The following is a 12,270-nucleotide window of genomic DNA, read 5'->3' on the forward strand; positions in this document are numbered from 1 at the left end:
GTCTGTCCCTTCTCCTCCACCTCCATTCTGCTCCTCCCCCCTTCACCTAGTACCCTGCTCTAGCCATTCTGGATGCCCCAGGGCCTTTGCACTGACTGTTCCCTCTGCCTGGCATACCCCTCCCACTTTTGCAGGCTGCCAGTCCTCTTTCCAAAGGTCTCCTCTTCCCTAGCCCAGGGCGGGGAGGTCCTGTTTGATCACTGCTGGGTCCGGAAAGCACAGCCCCCACCCCAAGGACAGTGAGCATTTGCTAAATGAATAAACTCTAAAAGGCAGAAGGAGGTGGGGTTAGCTTTGTTCTATTTTTAGAGAAGAGTAGATTGAGGCACCCAGCCAGGACTCCAGAGGCTGCACTTTACAGAGGACAGGGAGGGGTCTGGTGGAAGGAAAGCCCTGTTGGTGCTGGGTGGGGGTAGCATGGGTCATTTCATCTGTCCAAGCCTCTGAAAAGGACGTCCGCTTCCTTCCTCCTTCCCCAGGCCTCAATTTCGCCATCTGTCCCCCTAGGGCTGGGTGCCGTGCCCACAGCCCCGCCTGGGCGCAGGACAGGCGCGGCCTTCTGCCCCGGTTTCCCCGGGGCTGGGTGCCGCCCCCTCAGTGTCCCCGTCCGTGCCTCGGGGCTGGGTGTCCCCCGCTTCAGTGTCCCTGTCCTTGCACCGGGGCTGGGTGTCCCCGGCCCGCAGCTCGGACTCGGCCGGGACTTGGCCGCAACTCCACCAGGCGCGTCCAGCCTCCAGGCTCCGCCCCGCCCCGCCTCCGGCCTCCCGTCACTTCCTGCCCGGCCCAGAGAAGGCCCTGCCGGGCGGCGGCGACAACAGCAGTGGCGTGCAAGCTATGGTGGCGCTGGAGAACCCGGAGGGCGGCTCGGAGGAGGCGGCGGCGGCGGCGGGGGTCGCCCCGGGCGGGCGGCGGACGCTGTGAGCGCGGCCGGCGAAAAAAAAGGTGGAGAGGGGTGGGGGTGGGCTTTGTTGTCAGTGGGTGTTTCCCGGGGAAACCCCATCCCCGTACTCCCGGGCCTTTGCCGGGGCGCAGGGGGCACTCCTGTGTCCGCGTGTGCGGACCCCCGGCGCCCGAGCTTCGGGGGTCCCGGGCGCCGCGTCGGGTGAGGCGGTGCCGCTGCGCGCGGTGTACCCGGAATCCGCGCTGGTAGTGTTCTGGGTATTTACCCACTTGCGGCTGTTCCTGTCCCCCAGCCGGGGATTTACCCCCCAGCCAGTCCTGTGTACCCCGCGGGGTTGTGAGCCCCCCACCTCCCGGTGGACGTGCTCTTTGTTTTTCTCCGGGTAAATACACAAATGAATGGGGGGCTTACAGACCCGGGTCAACACGAGCCTGTGTGTCCTGGGACGTGGACTGGAGGCAGGTGGGCGGCCCCATATGGGGTATGCCCCCCTCCGCCAGGTTCGCAGATCTCTTTCTAACCCGAGTGTTGGTGCAGAAACCCAGGTGGTCCACCCTGGCTGCTGGGGTTTCATTTCTGCTTCTTCGTGTGCCCTTCCTAGGGGCCCCGGGCGGGCTGTTACCCCTTCGGTGCCTCGGTTTCCCCATCTGTAAAATGGAATAACAGCGGTCCTCTATTTGAGGGGCTGGGGTCAGTGACCCTGCACTTGGAGGTGCCCAGCAAAGCGGAGGGGCCATTCTTTAATAATTATCTTAAATAGTTCACTATTGTAGGTGTTTTGTTATTTTAAAATAATTTTCTCATTTTGGTATTTTGTGATTGCTTTATTATTATTATATTTGTTATTACTTTATTATTATTACCCAGAAGCTGTACTGGTCTCTACAGATGTGGTTATTTAAGGGGCCTTAACCCACTCGAAGTGGGTATTTACCTGCCAGGTGGGTCCCTCCAACCTGCCCCCATCCCCCCTCACCTCCATTCCCGGAGCGGGAGAGGGGGGCTGCTGCTCCTTCTGTCTGCCCATCCCAGCCTGAGTCACCTCCGCTCTGAGCCCTCCTTGGTTTCCTGCTAGAGAAAGTAGGTTCCTCTTTGGCCTGTTCCTGGGGGAGGGGCAGATGCCAGAGAGAGGGTGTGTTTGCCTAGAGGAGTGGGTGTTAAAGGCCCCATCTCAAAACCCTCAGGGAGAATTGGGGGAGGCAAAGGAACCTGTCCTCCTCAAACCCAACCTGACTTAGCAGCTGTTTCCACTGTCAGGCCTGTCCACCCCTGTTGGACGCTGGCCCCTGCCATGGTGCAGACATTTCCCAAGGCCTGCTGGGTCCAGGAAGCCTCACGTGCCCCATCCGGGTGGTCAGTTTCCCCATCTGTAAAGTGGTCTCTGGGTGGCTGGGGAAGCAGATGAACTGGCCCTTGGGTGAGTGTGTAAACAGAAGTTCCGGGTGTTCATTCAACAAGCAGCTATTGAGCACCTGCTGTGGGCCAGGTGCTGGGGACACAGGAGCAGCCAAGAGGGACCTTGTCCTTATCGTGCGAGTTAGTGAAGGAGGTGAGAATTCAGAAGTAAACAAGTATGAGGACCGGCTGGTTTCTGATGCTAACCGGTGAAGCCGGAAACGGGGCTGATTGGACTAGTTGGGGGGTGGGGCAGTTTCTCCCAGGAGGTAACTTTTGAGCTGGGACCAGAAGGAGCCAGAGAAAGGGTTCTTCAGGCAGGAGGCTGAGCACATGCAAAGGCCCTGAGGCGGGCTGTTCCAGGTCAGTTTGCGATGCAGTAAAAGGGCCCTGTGCCTGGAGCAGGGGCGATGAGGCAGAGAGAGATGGGTGTTGATGTTCTGATATGGATGTATTTTATATAAAGTTTATGCTGTCCTCCACCCCTCCTCCCCAGCGTTCATTACAAATCTGCTGCCCGCTCCGCCTGCCCACTCTGTGGCTCCAGGCTCTGCAGTCTGCCCCAGGCTCCTGCTGGAATCTCCTGGAATCCGAGAGGGTAGTGAGGCCCCAGGAGGCTTGTGGGACCAGGCAGCAGACCTGCAATGCCAGGCCAGGGAGAGGCTGGGCCTTGTCCTGAGGGTGCTGGGGAGCCACAGGTGATGGTGGAGCAGGTCAGGGAGCAGCTGGATCTTTAGTCCAGTGGGCTGTGGTCTGAGGGCTCCGGCGAGACCTGAGTTTGAGCCCCTCTGACCACTGTGGCCCCAGAGGGAAGCAGGAGGCTGGATGGTTCAGGGGAGTGGTCCTGTTCAGACCAGGTTCGAATCCTGGTTCCGCCCCGGGTCCCGAGGTGACAGGGAGCCCCATTTCTTGGAGCCCCATGTCCTGAGGGCCCGAGCTCTCTCACTGAGTCCCACCCTGCTCTGAGGTTCCCCGACAGCTCCCCCCGGATGTGGTCCCGTTATCTGCCCCGCCAGGCCACCGTCCTGGCCTCCGTCCATCTGCGGGGTGGAGACACAGGCCGTGGAGCCACAGCGAGGCCACAGCTGAATCTGGAGCTTGGGGTGGGGGTGCCTGGGCCTCAGGAAGATTGCGTCCAGCCTCAGAATTGTGGGCTCTGTACTGACTTGAGTTGCCCTGCCCTGTCCCAGCTGCCCTCTTTGCAGCTGTGGGGTCTCGGGATAATGACTTTGCTCCTTGGTTTGCAAATCTGTATAACGGGCGTCAGAACAATAGTACTTGCCTCCTGGGGTGATGGTGAAGGCAATCGCTTAACCGGGCTGTGATCAGTGGTGTGGCCCACGGGGTGAGCTCCCAGTCACAGGAGGAAACCAAACAGGTGGCAGCTTGGGGAAAGGTGTGTGTCCTGGTTCCTCTTGGCTCTGAGTGCCCCCTCCCAGACCGGCAGGGCCCATCGCTATCCCCACTTTGCAGAGAAAGAGCTGAGGCTCCAGGTCACACAGTGAAGCATCCGTCGTAGCTGGGATTCAAACTCAGGGCTGAGCTTCCAGGCTCTACCCCTGCCTGCGTGTCTCCTAGTCATTTTTTTTTTCTTGGCTGCACTACGCAGCTTGTGGGATCTTCTTTCCCCGACCAGGGATTGAACCCTGGCCCCGGCAGTGAAAACGCCGAATTCTAACCACTGGTTGTGTGTCTCCTATTGTGCCTGCATGAGTTTACCCATCAGGTAATTTTTCATAGATTTTTGCCTGAAGTGTCATCCATGAAGCCTGCCCCACCCCAACCTAAGACAGGGCTGAGGCTCGTCAGCCTATTTGCTTCGTGATCAAGATGTAACAGCTTTTCTGGCCAGGGCAAAAAACTTAAGGCTGGGGACTCTTTACATATGTATAGACCTTGGTGAGTGTGGGCTTCAATCCTAACTTCTTTGAGGCACCTTGTCCCACTATCCTAGGGCTTCATGGCATTTTCTAGCGCCTGTTTGTGGGGCAGGGGTCATGCTTCTCTGTTTAATTTGTGTCTTGGGAACTTTGAACACTAGGAAAGTTTGGGTGGAATTCTGGACTCTGGGTTCTACTCAGTCTCGGAATCGTGAGATTTTGCTGGAGACCTGATTGGGCAGTTATTTTTTTGAGCATCTACTGTATGCCAGGCAGGGCTACAGTGGACACCAAACTCTGCCCGCATGGAGATCACGGTGGGTGGTGGGCAGGGTGGTAGAACGTGTGGCCATCAGGAGAACCAGAGCAGTGAGGGGGCGGGTCCCCCTGAGGAGGTTTGAGCAGAGGCCAAAAGGAGATGGGAGTGAGCCATTCGGAGCCTGGGGTGTGGGCACCGGGCCGGGGCACAGCTGGTGCAGAGGCCCAGAGGCCGGGCTGCCTGGCGGGTTGGAGCGGAGGCGCAGGGTGAGGAGGAGGGGGAGTCCTGGCACCCTAGACCCTCTTAGGCTGAGTCCACCACTGGCTCCCCAGCGTGAGGGTTTCTGAGCCGGGTGGGACCCTCCTCTCAGCCTGTGGTCAGGGGCTGACCAGGGAGGAGGCCCTGCAGCTTCTTGCCCGGAAGTTTCCATTCAATATCCCCCCTCTCCCTCCCTCGTGGCCGTCTGATGCCTGGCCCTCAGGTCCCCAGCGGGAGGCCTGCCTGGGCCGCTAATCCATCTCCAGGATTAGTGCTCTGGGTGGGGGTGGGGGGAACCACTCTGTCCACCTCCCCCATCCAGCAAGGGGGCCCCTGGGGAATGAGTCAGGTGGGCCGGGGCATCACCTTAGCTCCTGGGGGCTGTTTTCTGGGTTATCTTCTGTTGGAAGCATGGGGTTGGGGGTGAGGGGATGCTGCATCAAATGAAGTCTTGAGAATCTCCCAGAGGAGGGAGACTCTGGGCCTCACCAGCTTGCAGCTCAAACCTGGAAGCCTGGGGGAGTGGGCAGCAGCTTTCTTGGCCTCCCACCCAATGTGTGGCTCCCCTTCTCTGACCCTTGGTTTACTAACCTGTCCTCAACGGTCCCTGCTTCCCGGGTGATGTGACGATGAGACACAGTGACATTTTAAGGGCTGCACATGTGATAGGGGGTGAGCTTCCCATTGTAGAGGGAAACCAAGCAGGGGATGGCTGTGAGAGAGTGGCGATGGTAGGGTTGTGCCTGGGCGTCCTGGTCTGTCTTGGCCCTGAGGACTGCCCCCTCACACCTGGCCCACAGGCCCCTTCCGGGCTGCCTGCCCGCTCTAGCCAGCTCCCAGGTGAAGAGGCTCTCGGCCTCCAAGCGGAAGCAACACTTCATCAACCAGGCTGTGCGGAACTCAGACCTCGTGCCCAAGGCCAAGGGACGGAAGAGCCTCCAGCGCCTGGAGAACAGTGAGCAAGGGTCGATGGGCGCCTCCTGGGGGCTCCTAGGCCTCAGACAGCAATGGTGTGCATGTTCTGTTATCTGAGCCTGGCCCTGAGCTGGACAACGAGAGGGAGCTCTGGGCATTGGAGCTGGGGCTTTAAAGGAGGTGTAGGAGTTCAACAAGCCAAGCCAGGGCTAGGTAGGAGGAGTTCTGGAGGCTGGATCGTTCCTGTGCCTTCTGGGAAAGACAGCTGGAGCGTGGAGGAGGGGAGGCTGGTGAGAGTAAAGGCCCTAAATATAGAGGTGTGGGGGAGGAAACATGGTCCTCTGGACCCTGTGGAGCCTGGCGGGGGGGGGGGGGGCCTGAATGCAACCCCCAGCCCAGAGACCGTCTGTTTCCATCTAGCCCAATACCTCCTGACCCTGCTGGAGACAGACGGAGGCACACCTGGCCTGGAGGATGGGGACCTGGCGCCCCCGGCAGCACCCAGCATCTTTGCAGAGGCCTGCAGCAACGAGACCTATGTCGAGGTGGGGCCCTGTATCCTGCCCTGGGTTCCCCCGCCCACCACCAGGCACTGCCTATGCTGGACCCTGTGCCAGGAGCACCCATCCCCTCCCTGGTCCCTTGATGAATACCCTGGGTCTCCCTCCAGCGACCTGAAACCCACCCACCCCAGAACCTTCCAGCACCCGTGGTTCATCTGCTTATGACACTTGGAATTACTGATGGGATTGGGGGTGTGTTTGGTTCATTTCGATTCCCTGCCCCACACGGGTGGGTCCGCAAGCGCCCCACGAACTCCTGGCTGGCCCAGTGGTCACATGTGTGCACAAGGAGTATTTCTGTGCATTTGTGGCCCCCCCGATGTGCATTAGCCAAATGGGGAAACTGAGGCTCGGGGGCTTGCAGTCATTAGTAAGGGCCTGCCTGCCTCTCTTCCAGATCTGGAACGACTTCATGAACCGCTCTGGGGAGGAGCAGGAGCGGGTTCTCCGCTACCTGGAGAACGAGGGCAGGAGCAAGGCGCGGAGGAGGGGCCGCGGGGAGGACAGGCGGAGAGGTGGGCCTGGGTCGGGGGTGGGGCTGTGGGGCAGAGGTTTGATGCCCCCCCCCACCCCCACCCCACGCGCCTGGTGTGGGAGGGCGGGGTCAGGGCAGGTGGGGAGGAGCCCGGTGTGTGTGTGTGGGGGTGGGGGTGGGGGCCAGGGCAGGTGGGAGGAGCCTGGCGTGTGGGCGGGGCCTGCGGCTCACTCCCACCTCTGCTCCACTGCATGGACTCTTGCAGAGGACCCGGCCTACACGCCCCGCGAGTGCTTCCAGCGTATCAGCCGGCGTCTACGAGCCGTTCTCAAGCGGAGCCGTATTCCCATGGTGAGTACCAAGCCTGGCCTTGGCCTTGTCTCTTTCCACTTGCTTGGTCTCTTTTGAAGGCCCTTTTTCTCAGCTTCTCAATCATGGGCAGGGTGAGGGGAGACCAGTAACCCAGTGAACGTGGTGTGATGGAGCAGACAGGGCAGGATATAGACTAGTGAGATCCGAGTGCAGGACCCAGGGCTGGGCAAGGGTCTCCTTGAGGGTGGGAGGGACAGGGGCAATGAAGGTGGGTTTTGAAGGATGTGTAGGAGTTCACCAGGCCAAAGACTCAGAGATTCAAAGGTTTGGATGTGTCTGAGTGCCTGGTATCCTTGGAAACGGTTAAGTAGCCTCATGTAGTGAATCAGAGGCCACATTTGAACCCAGGGCTTTGGGCTCCAGAGGCTGTCATGGATGTGGGGGGCCTGGACATCTTGGCTAGGGTGCCACAGTCGTCCTGACCCCTGGGCCTGCCTCTCCTGCAGGAAATGCTGGAGACCTGGGAGGAGCGGCTGCTGAGGTTCTTCTCTGTGTCCCCCCAGGCCGTGTACACGGCCATGCTGGACAACAGGTGACTGGGTGGGTGGGGGTGGGCGCCGTGAGCTCCCCCGGTGTCTGGCTCTGGCCACTCAGCATCCATTCCCTGCAGCTTTGAGAGGCTCCTGCTTCATGCCATCTGCCAGTACATGGACCTCATCTCAGCCAGTAAGTGCCTGGCAGCCCCTGGGACCCCAGTTGGCTGATTCAGTCTGGGGGAAGCCAAGGCTTGGGCTTCCCCGGGGTCTGCTTACCCGGTGGCAGGCTTTGGAAGAGGAGGGACAGCGTGAACACAGAGGTGGCAGTGCGATGCTGCCTTGATTCGTCAGAAGCGCCTGTACCTCTGGCCCCACGATGGATGATGCTGTGCACACAGACTCCCCTCCGCCTGCATCTTCAGGGCTGGGGAGAGAGGGGCCTGTGTGGGGCTGAAGAAGCTGGGCCTCCAGGGACCCCAATGTCTGCAGAGTTCGCATTTAGCTGTAGCCCCCCTCCACTGTGCCACACATGTGACTTCTGGCAAGTCCCTTCTCCAGCCTGTGTGCCCCTTTTACGATGGGAGTGATCTTGGGACACAGCCCACCCCCACCCCCCCATGGAGGGTCCTCGCAGACCCTTGCTGGCCCTCGGCATCCCATCGGGTCCTCTGTCTCCACGCCCGTCTCTCTGCCTCCTGCCTGGAGTTGCTGAGGAGACAGTTTCCATGGCAACCCCAGGATGGTTCCTCTCAGGCTGCCTGGGAGGGAGATGCAGCCCCCACACTTGCTTTTGTTCCCACTGACTCAGGATGGAGGGGCTGGACTGGGGGTGCCTCTCTGCGGGTGTGGCGCCGTGGCCTGAACATAGGAGGTGGGGCCTGGCAAGATGGGGAGCAGGGGAGAGGGAGCCGCCGGGCCAGAGGCTGGGAGGTGGGCCCAGCTTGGGTTGTATATAGCTATGGTTCAGGTTTTGGGGTGGCGGGAGGTGGGTGAAGGGAGGTTGGTGGAGCCTGGGCCACCGGGGGCCTAGGTGATTCCCTCTGAGGGCAGGGATGGAGGTGGGAGACCAAGGGTCAGGGCGGGACCCTCGTTCAGTCCCCTTGGCCTCGGGCCAGCGTGTCTCGGTGGTGCGTGCGTCTCTGTGCGCGTTGGACACGGGATAAGTAACGGGAGAAGAAGGAACAGCTCGAGCTGCTCTCAGCGCCTGGCCTGGGACCTGGGGGGTCGGGTCAGCCCAGCTCGTGGGGACCTGGGGCAGGACAGGCCGAGGGCTGGGCTCCTGTGTGCCACAACCCTCGCCTTCCTCCCTGTCTTGCCTGTCCCCCCGGCAGGTGATGACCTGGAGGGCAAGCGGCAGATGAAGGTCAGCAATCGGCACCTGGACTTCCTGCCGCCGGGGCTGCTCCTGTCCGCGTACCTGGAGCAGCGCAGCTGATGGTGGCCCTGCCCCCGGCCCCGCCTCCCCAGTGCCAAGACCTCCCGTAACATCACTGAAATATCTTTATTATTTTTAGAATTTTCCCTTGGAAACGTGCTCTTCCCCTTGGGGTGGCTCCCGCACCTCACCCCTTCCCCGCCCAGCTTTCCGGGTTAAAGCTGGCGGCTGGGCTGCCCCCCACGAGCACAGTTTGCCCTAACTTCCGCCCCGGGGCCTAGACTCGGGAGGAGATGCCTGGCCTGGTCACTTCCCTGTCCCTTCCTGGGTCAGCGTTTTTGGCCCCGTGTGAAGCTTAAGCGAGGAGGGAGAGGCTGGGTTTTTATCATTTTTAATGAATTTGGCGTGATTTGTTGTAGATTTTTAAATTTCCCTTTTGCGAAGATAAACCAAAAACTTGCCCCAAGTGATAAATTGGGGGGCTTCATTCCAGTCCTTGCTTGACCCTCTCCCAGTTTTTGGCTTGGGTGGAGGGTCTCTGGGGCCCTGCCCCTCGCCCTGGGAGCATTACATTTGGGGTGTGTGTGTGTGTGTGTGTGTGTGCGTGCGCGTGCGCGTGTGCATGTGTGTGCCCCGCAGCCCAGGATGGAAGCTGCGTCTTAAAAGCTGGTGTCACCCTCTTTTTGGAATGTGTGTTGCCCTCGCCACTCGCCTTTGGTGGCTGTTAGGGCCCCGTCTGCTCTACACACCCCCCTTCCTTCATACTGAGGATCTGGGACTTCCAGCCAGAAGCCTCTACTCTCAGACTGTCCTGTTCCTCTCTCCATGTCCCCTTGCCCCTGCCCCCAGCCTGGCTCTGGGGTGTCCTCATGCTGGTCACCCTGGCCTGGCACAGGAAGCAGGGCTGGAGACTGCACCCCTGCCCTGCACCCCCGTGTGTGTGGCTAGTTGTGCTTTGGGAAAGGTGGAGCGTTCAATAAATTTCTGGTGCTCTGGTCTGCTGCTGTGGGGTTTTCCTTTGGGGCAGGGCTGGGGGCACGACAGGCACTCACGATGCCCTTGTGTCCTGGTCATTGAGGCATGCAGGCCTCAGGGGATGAAGCTTGGTTCTGAGTGACAACCCCCGTGGAGGCAGGTGTGTGGGGAGACTCTGCTAGGAGTGGCCCGGCCCTTGGCTCTGCTGCCCTGGCTGGTCCCCTCCCAGGTGCCCAGGCTCAAACCCCAGCTCTGCCACCTTCCAGCTATGTGACCTCCAGGAAGGTCACTTGTGGGACTTCCCTGGCGATGGTCCAGTGGTTAAGACTGCACTTCCACGGCAGGACTGCGGGTTTGATCCCTGGTTGGGGAAATAAGATCCCACGTGCCCCGTGGCATGGCCAAAAAAAAAAACAAGTCACTTGTGTGAGCTTCCTGAGTGGCTGAACAAAACACACCACACTGCAGCTTAAAACCACAGGACTTTATTGTCGCCTGGTTCTGGAGGCCAGAAATGCAAGATCAAGGTGTGGCAAGGCCATACTCCCTCTAGAGGCTCCAGGGAGTGTCCTCCCTGCCTCTTCCAGCTTCTAGGGGCTCCGGCCTCCCCTGGCTTGTGGCTGCATCCCTCCAGCCTCTGTCTCCATCTTCACGTGGCCTCCTTCCTGTGTCTTCCTTCTGTGTGTGTCTGGAAACGGCTGTGCATCCTGCAGGATCCCCCAGCCTGGATTATCTGCTGTTCTCTTGTGATCACGCTGAGGGGAGTTCCCTTCTCACCCGGCCACATCAGGGGTCCCTGCTGCCCACAGTGCTCCTCACTACTGACCTCACCCCTGATCTCCTCCACTTCCCTGAAGGCGGAGTATCTATGTTGATTACTGGAAATTCCTCAGGGGAGATTTGTCTCTATTCCCCTGTGCATTTGTTTATTTAACCATTTATATCAGTACGGACGCCTAGGCATTTACTTTCTAGTTTGGGTTATAATCCAATATTCCTTAATTTTATTCCTCAGGTTGTTCCAGATTCGGCTGCTGGGAGCCCTGTCAGTGGCTCCTGTGTGTCACTGAGGCACTCCCATAGTTGCGGGGTTTTATTTATTTGAGCACCCTCCTTACTTTCTGCCGCTACAAGGCGCAGAGGGCTCCTCTGCATATTCTTGCTTCGTCCTAGAACCAGCCCTTTCGCCAAGGAGCCTGGTTCCTTTCCCTGGGGCACCGTTTTAAAAACCAAGATCTGGGTGCTGGGTGTGCTGTCTTCCATTTCAACAGGCATTTAAAAAGTTCTACACGTAGATGCTAAATAATGGAACTCCCAAGGGCTCGCACGGAGGACACAAGGAGTTACTTGAGTAACCCGCTTCGAGGCTCTCACCTGTGAAGGGGACCAAATTTCCGGCGCCCAGAGAACGGGCTGGGGCTCCGGGCACGGATGTCGGGTCTCTAGGGGAGTTCACAGCCTGCCTCCAGAACTATTAACGCGAGATCCGTCCTGTCCTGGCCCCTGGCTGATGCGTGGGTTTTTTTCCCCCACCCCGCTACTCCAGCCGGGCCCCCAGACAGACCGGCCCCCCAACCTTTGCCCAGGCGGTGCCGGTCACCCGGTGCACGCTTCCCTGCAATCCTAGGTCTTTCTGGAAAAGACCTTTCAAACTGGGGAGGGTCCAACAGCAATAGAACCAATTTTTGGAAAACAAATTGCGGACGGGGTTTGAATCTAGAGGGACCCTCAAAGTGTTAGGGAGCCTCGCTTAGGGAACGCAGTTATAACACCGCGGATACCAGAAGAGAAAGGGCAAAATATGGAACGCTTCACGAATTTGCGTGTCATCCTTGCGCAGGGGCCATGCTAATCTTCTCTGTATCGTTCCAATTTTAGTATATGTGCTGCCGAAGCGAGCACAGTAACATGTTTGATCCCAGAACTATTTAGAGGGCATAGAATACACTCTTTTACACTAAGGGCGAACTCCATTAAAAACTGGTTCAGCCATTCGTCCCTTCTTTTATGATATTTGTGCAACAATACCTTAACCAAATGGGGTCATTCACTGAAATTGAGAAAGTGGTTTTTGTTCCACCAAATATGACTCAGGTGGCTGCTGGGAATCCATGGTCGCATGCAAATTATACTGGAAGAGGGGCGGAGCCGGAGCCGCTGCCGTCCCAGAAGTCTCTGGGAAGCGGCTGCGCTGCGCGGGCGAATCTTTGCTCCTGGGAAGATGGCGGCGGCGGAGCCGGGGCATTAGGGCAAGTGCAGGCTGCGGCCACCCGCTCGGCTGGACGCACAGGCCGGCCCGGTGAGTGCGGGGTTGGGGGTCGGCCGGTCGGCCGGCCTCCGGACGGCGCCGCGGCAGCGCGGAGCGCCGGCCGGGGAAGGCGGTAACTAGCGGGCCCGGGGCGGGGCCTGTGGGGTCAGAGGGCGGG

The 12,270-nt window shown here is 59.4% G+C and overlaps 2 protein-coding genes and 1 non-coding gene across 9 annotated transcripts in view; 2 read left to right on the forward strand and 1 right to left on the reverse strand.

Moving 5' to 3' along the window:
- The first annotated feature begins 761 nt into the window (after positions 1 to 761).
- R3HDM4 (R3H domain containing 4) lies at positions 762 to 9,866 on the forward strand. 2 transcript variants are annotated; one of them, XM_024740037.1, is made up of 8 exons: positions 762 to 917; positions 5,494 to 5,648; positions 6,008 to 6,153; positions 6,569 to 6,686; positions 6,912 to 6,997; positions 7,465 to 7,550; positions 7,629 to 7,684; positions 8,826 to 9,866. In XM_024740037.1, the coding sequence occupies exons 1-8, from the start codon at positions 835 to 837 to the stop codon at positions 8,927 to 8,929; spliced, it is 834 nt and encodes a 277-aa protein (XP_024595805.1). In that variant the 5' UTR covers positions 762 to 834; the 3' UTR covers positions 8,930 to 9,866. The 2 variants fall into 2 exon arrangements, with proteins under 2 accessions (XP_024595805.1, XP_024595806.1); XM_024740038.1 differs by having other exon boundaries at positions 6,029 to 6,153.
- Positions 9,867 to 11,639: 1,773 nt separating this feature from the next.
- On the reverse strand, positions 11,640 to 11,746 carry LOC112396406 (U6 spliceosomal RNA). Its single transcript, XR_003002555.1, has one exon. It is a non-coding gene; the product is annotated as a U6 spliceosomal RNA (small nuclear RNA).
- A 256-nt stretch (positions 11,747 to 12,002) lies between these two features.
- The window catches only part of MED16 (mediator complex subunit 16), an 18,244-nt gene continuing 17,976 nt past the window's right edge, over positions 12,003 to 12,270 (forward strand). For 5 of the 6 annotated variants that reach the window (XM_024740039.1, XM_024740040.1, XM_024740043.1 and 2 more), the window contains exon 1: positions 12,003 to 12,143. The gene's annotated coding sequence lies outside the window, so the exon portion shown is untranslated. The remainder of the gene's footprint in view (positions 12,144 to 12,270) is intronic. The other variant, XM_024740041.1, reaches the window with a different exon arrangement.

This window comes from Neophocaena asiaeorientalis, unplaced genomic scaffold, assembly GCF_003031525.2.
Source record: "Neophocaena asiaeorientalis asiaeorientalis breed wild unplaced genomic scaffold, Neophocaena_asiaeorientalis_V1.1 scaffold469, whole genome shotgun sequence".
In the NCBI taxonomy this organism is placed as follows: Eukaryota; Metazoa; Chordata; class Mammalia; order Artiodactyla; family Phocoenidae; genus Neophocaena; species Neophocaena asiaeorientalis.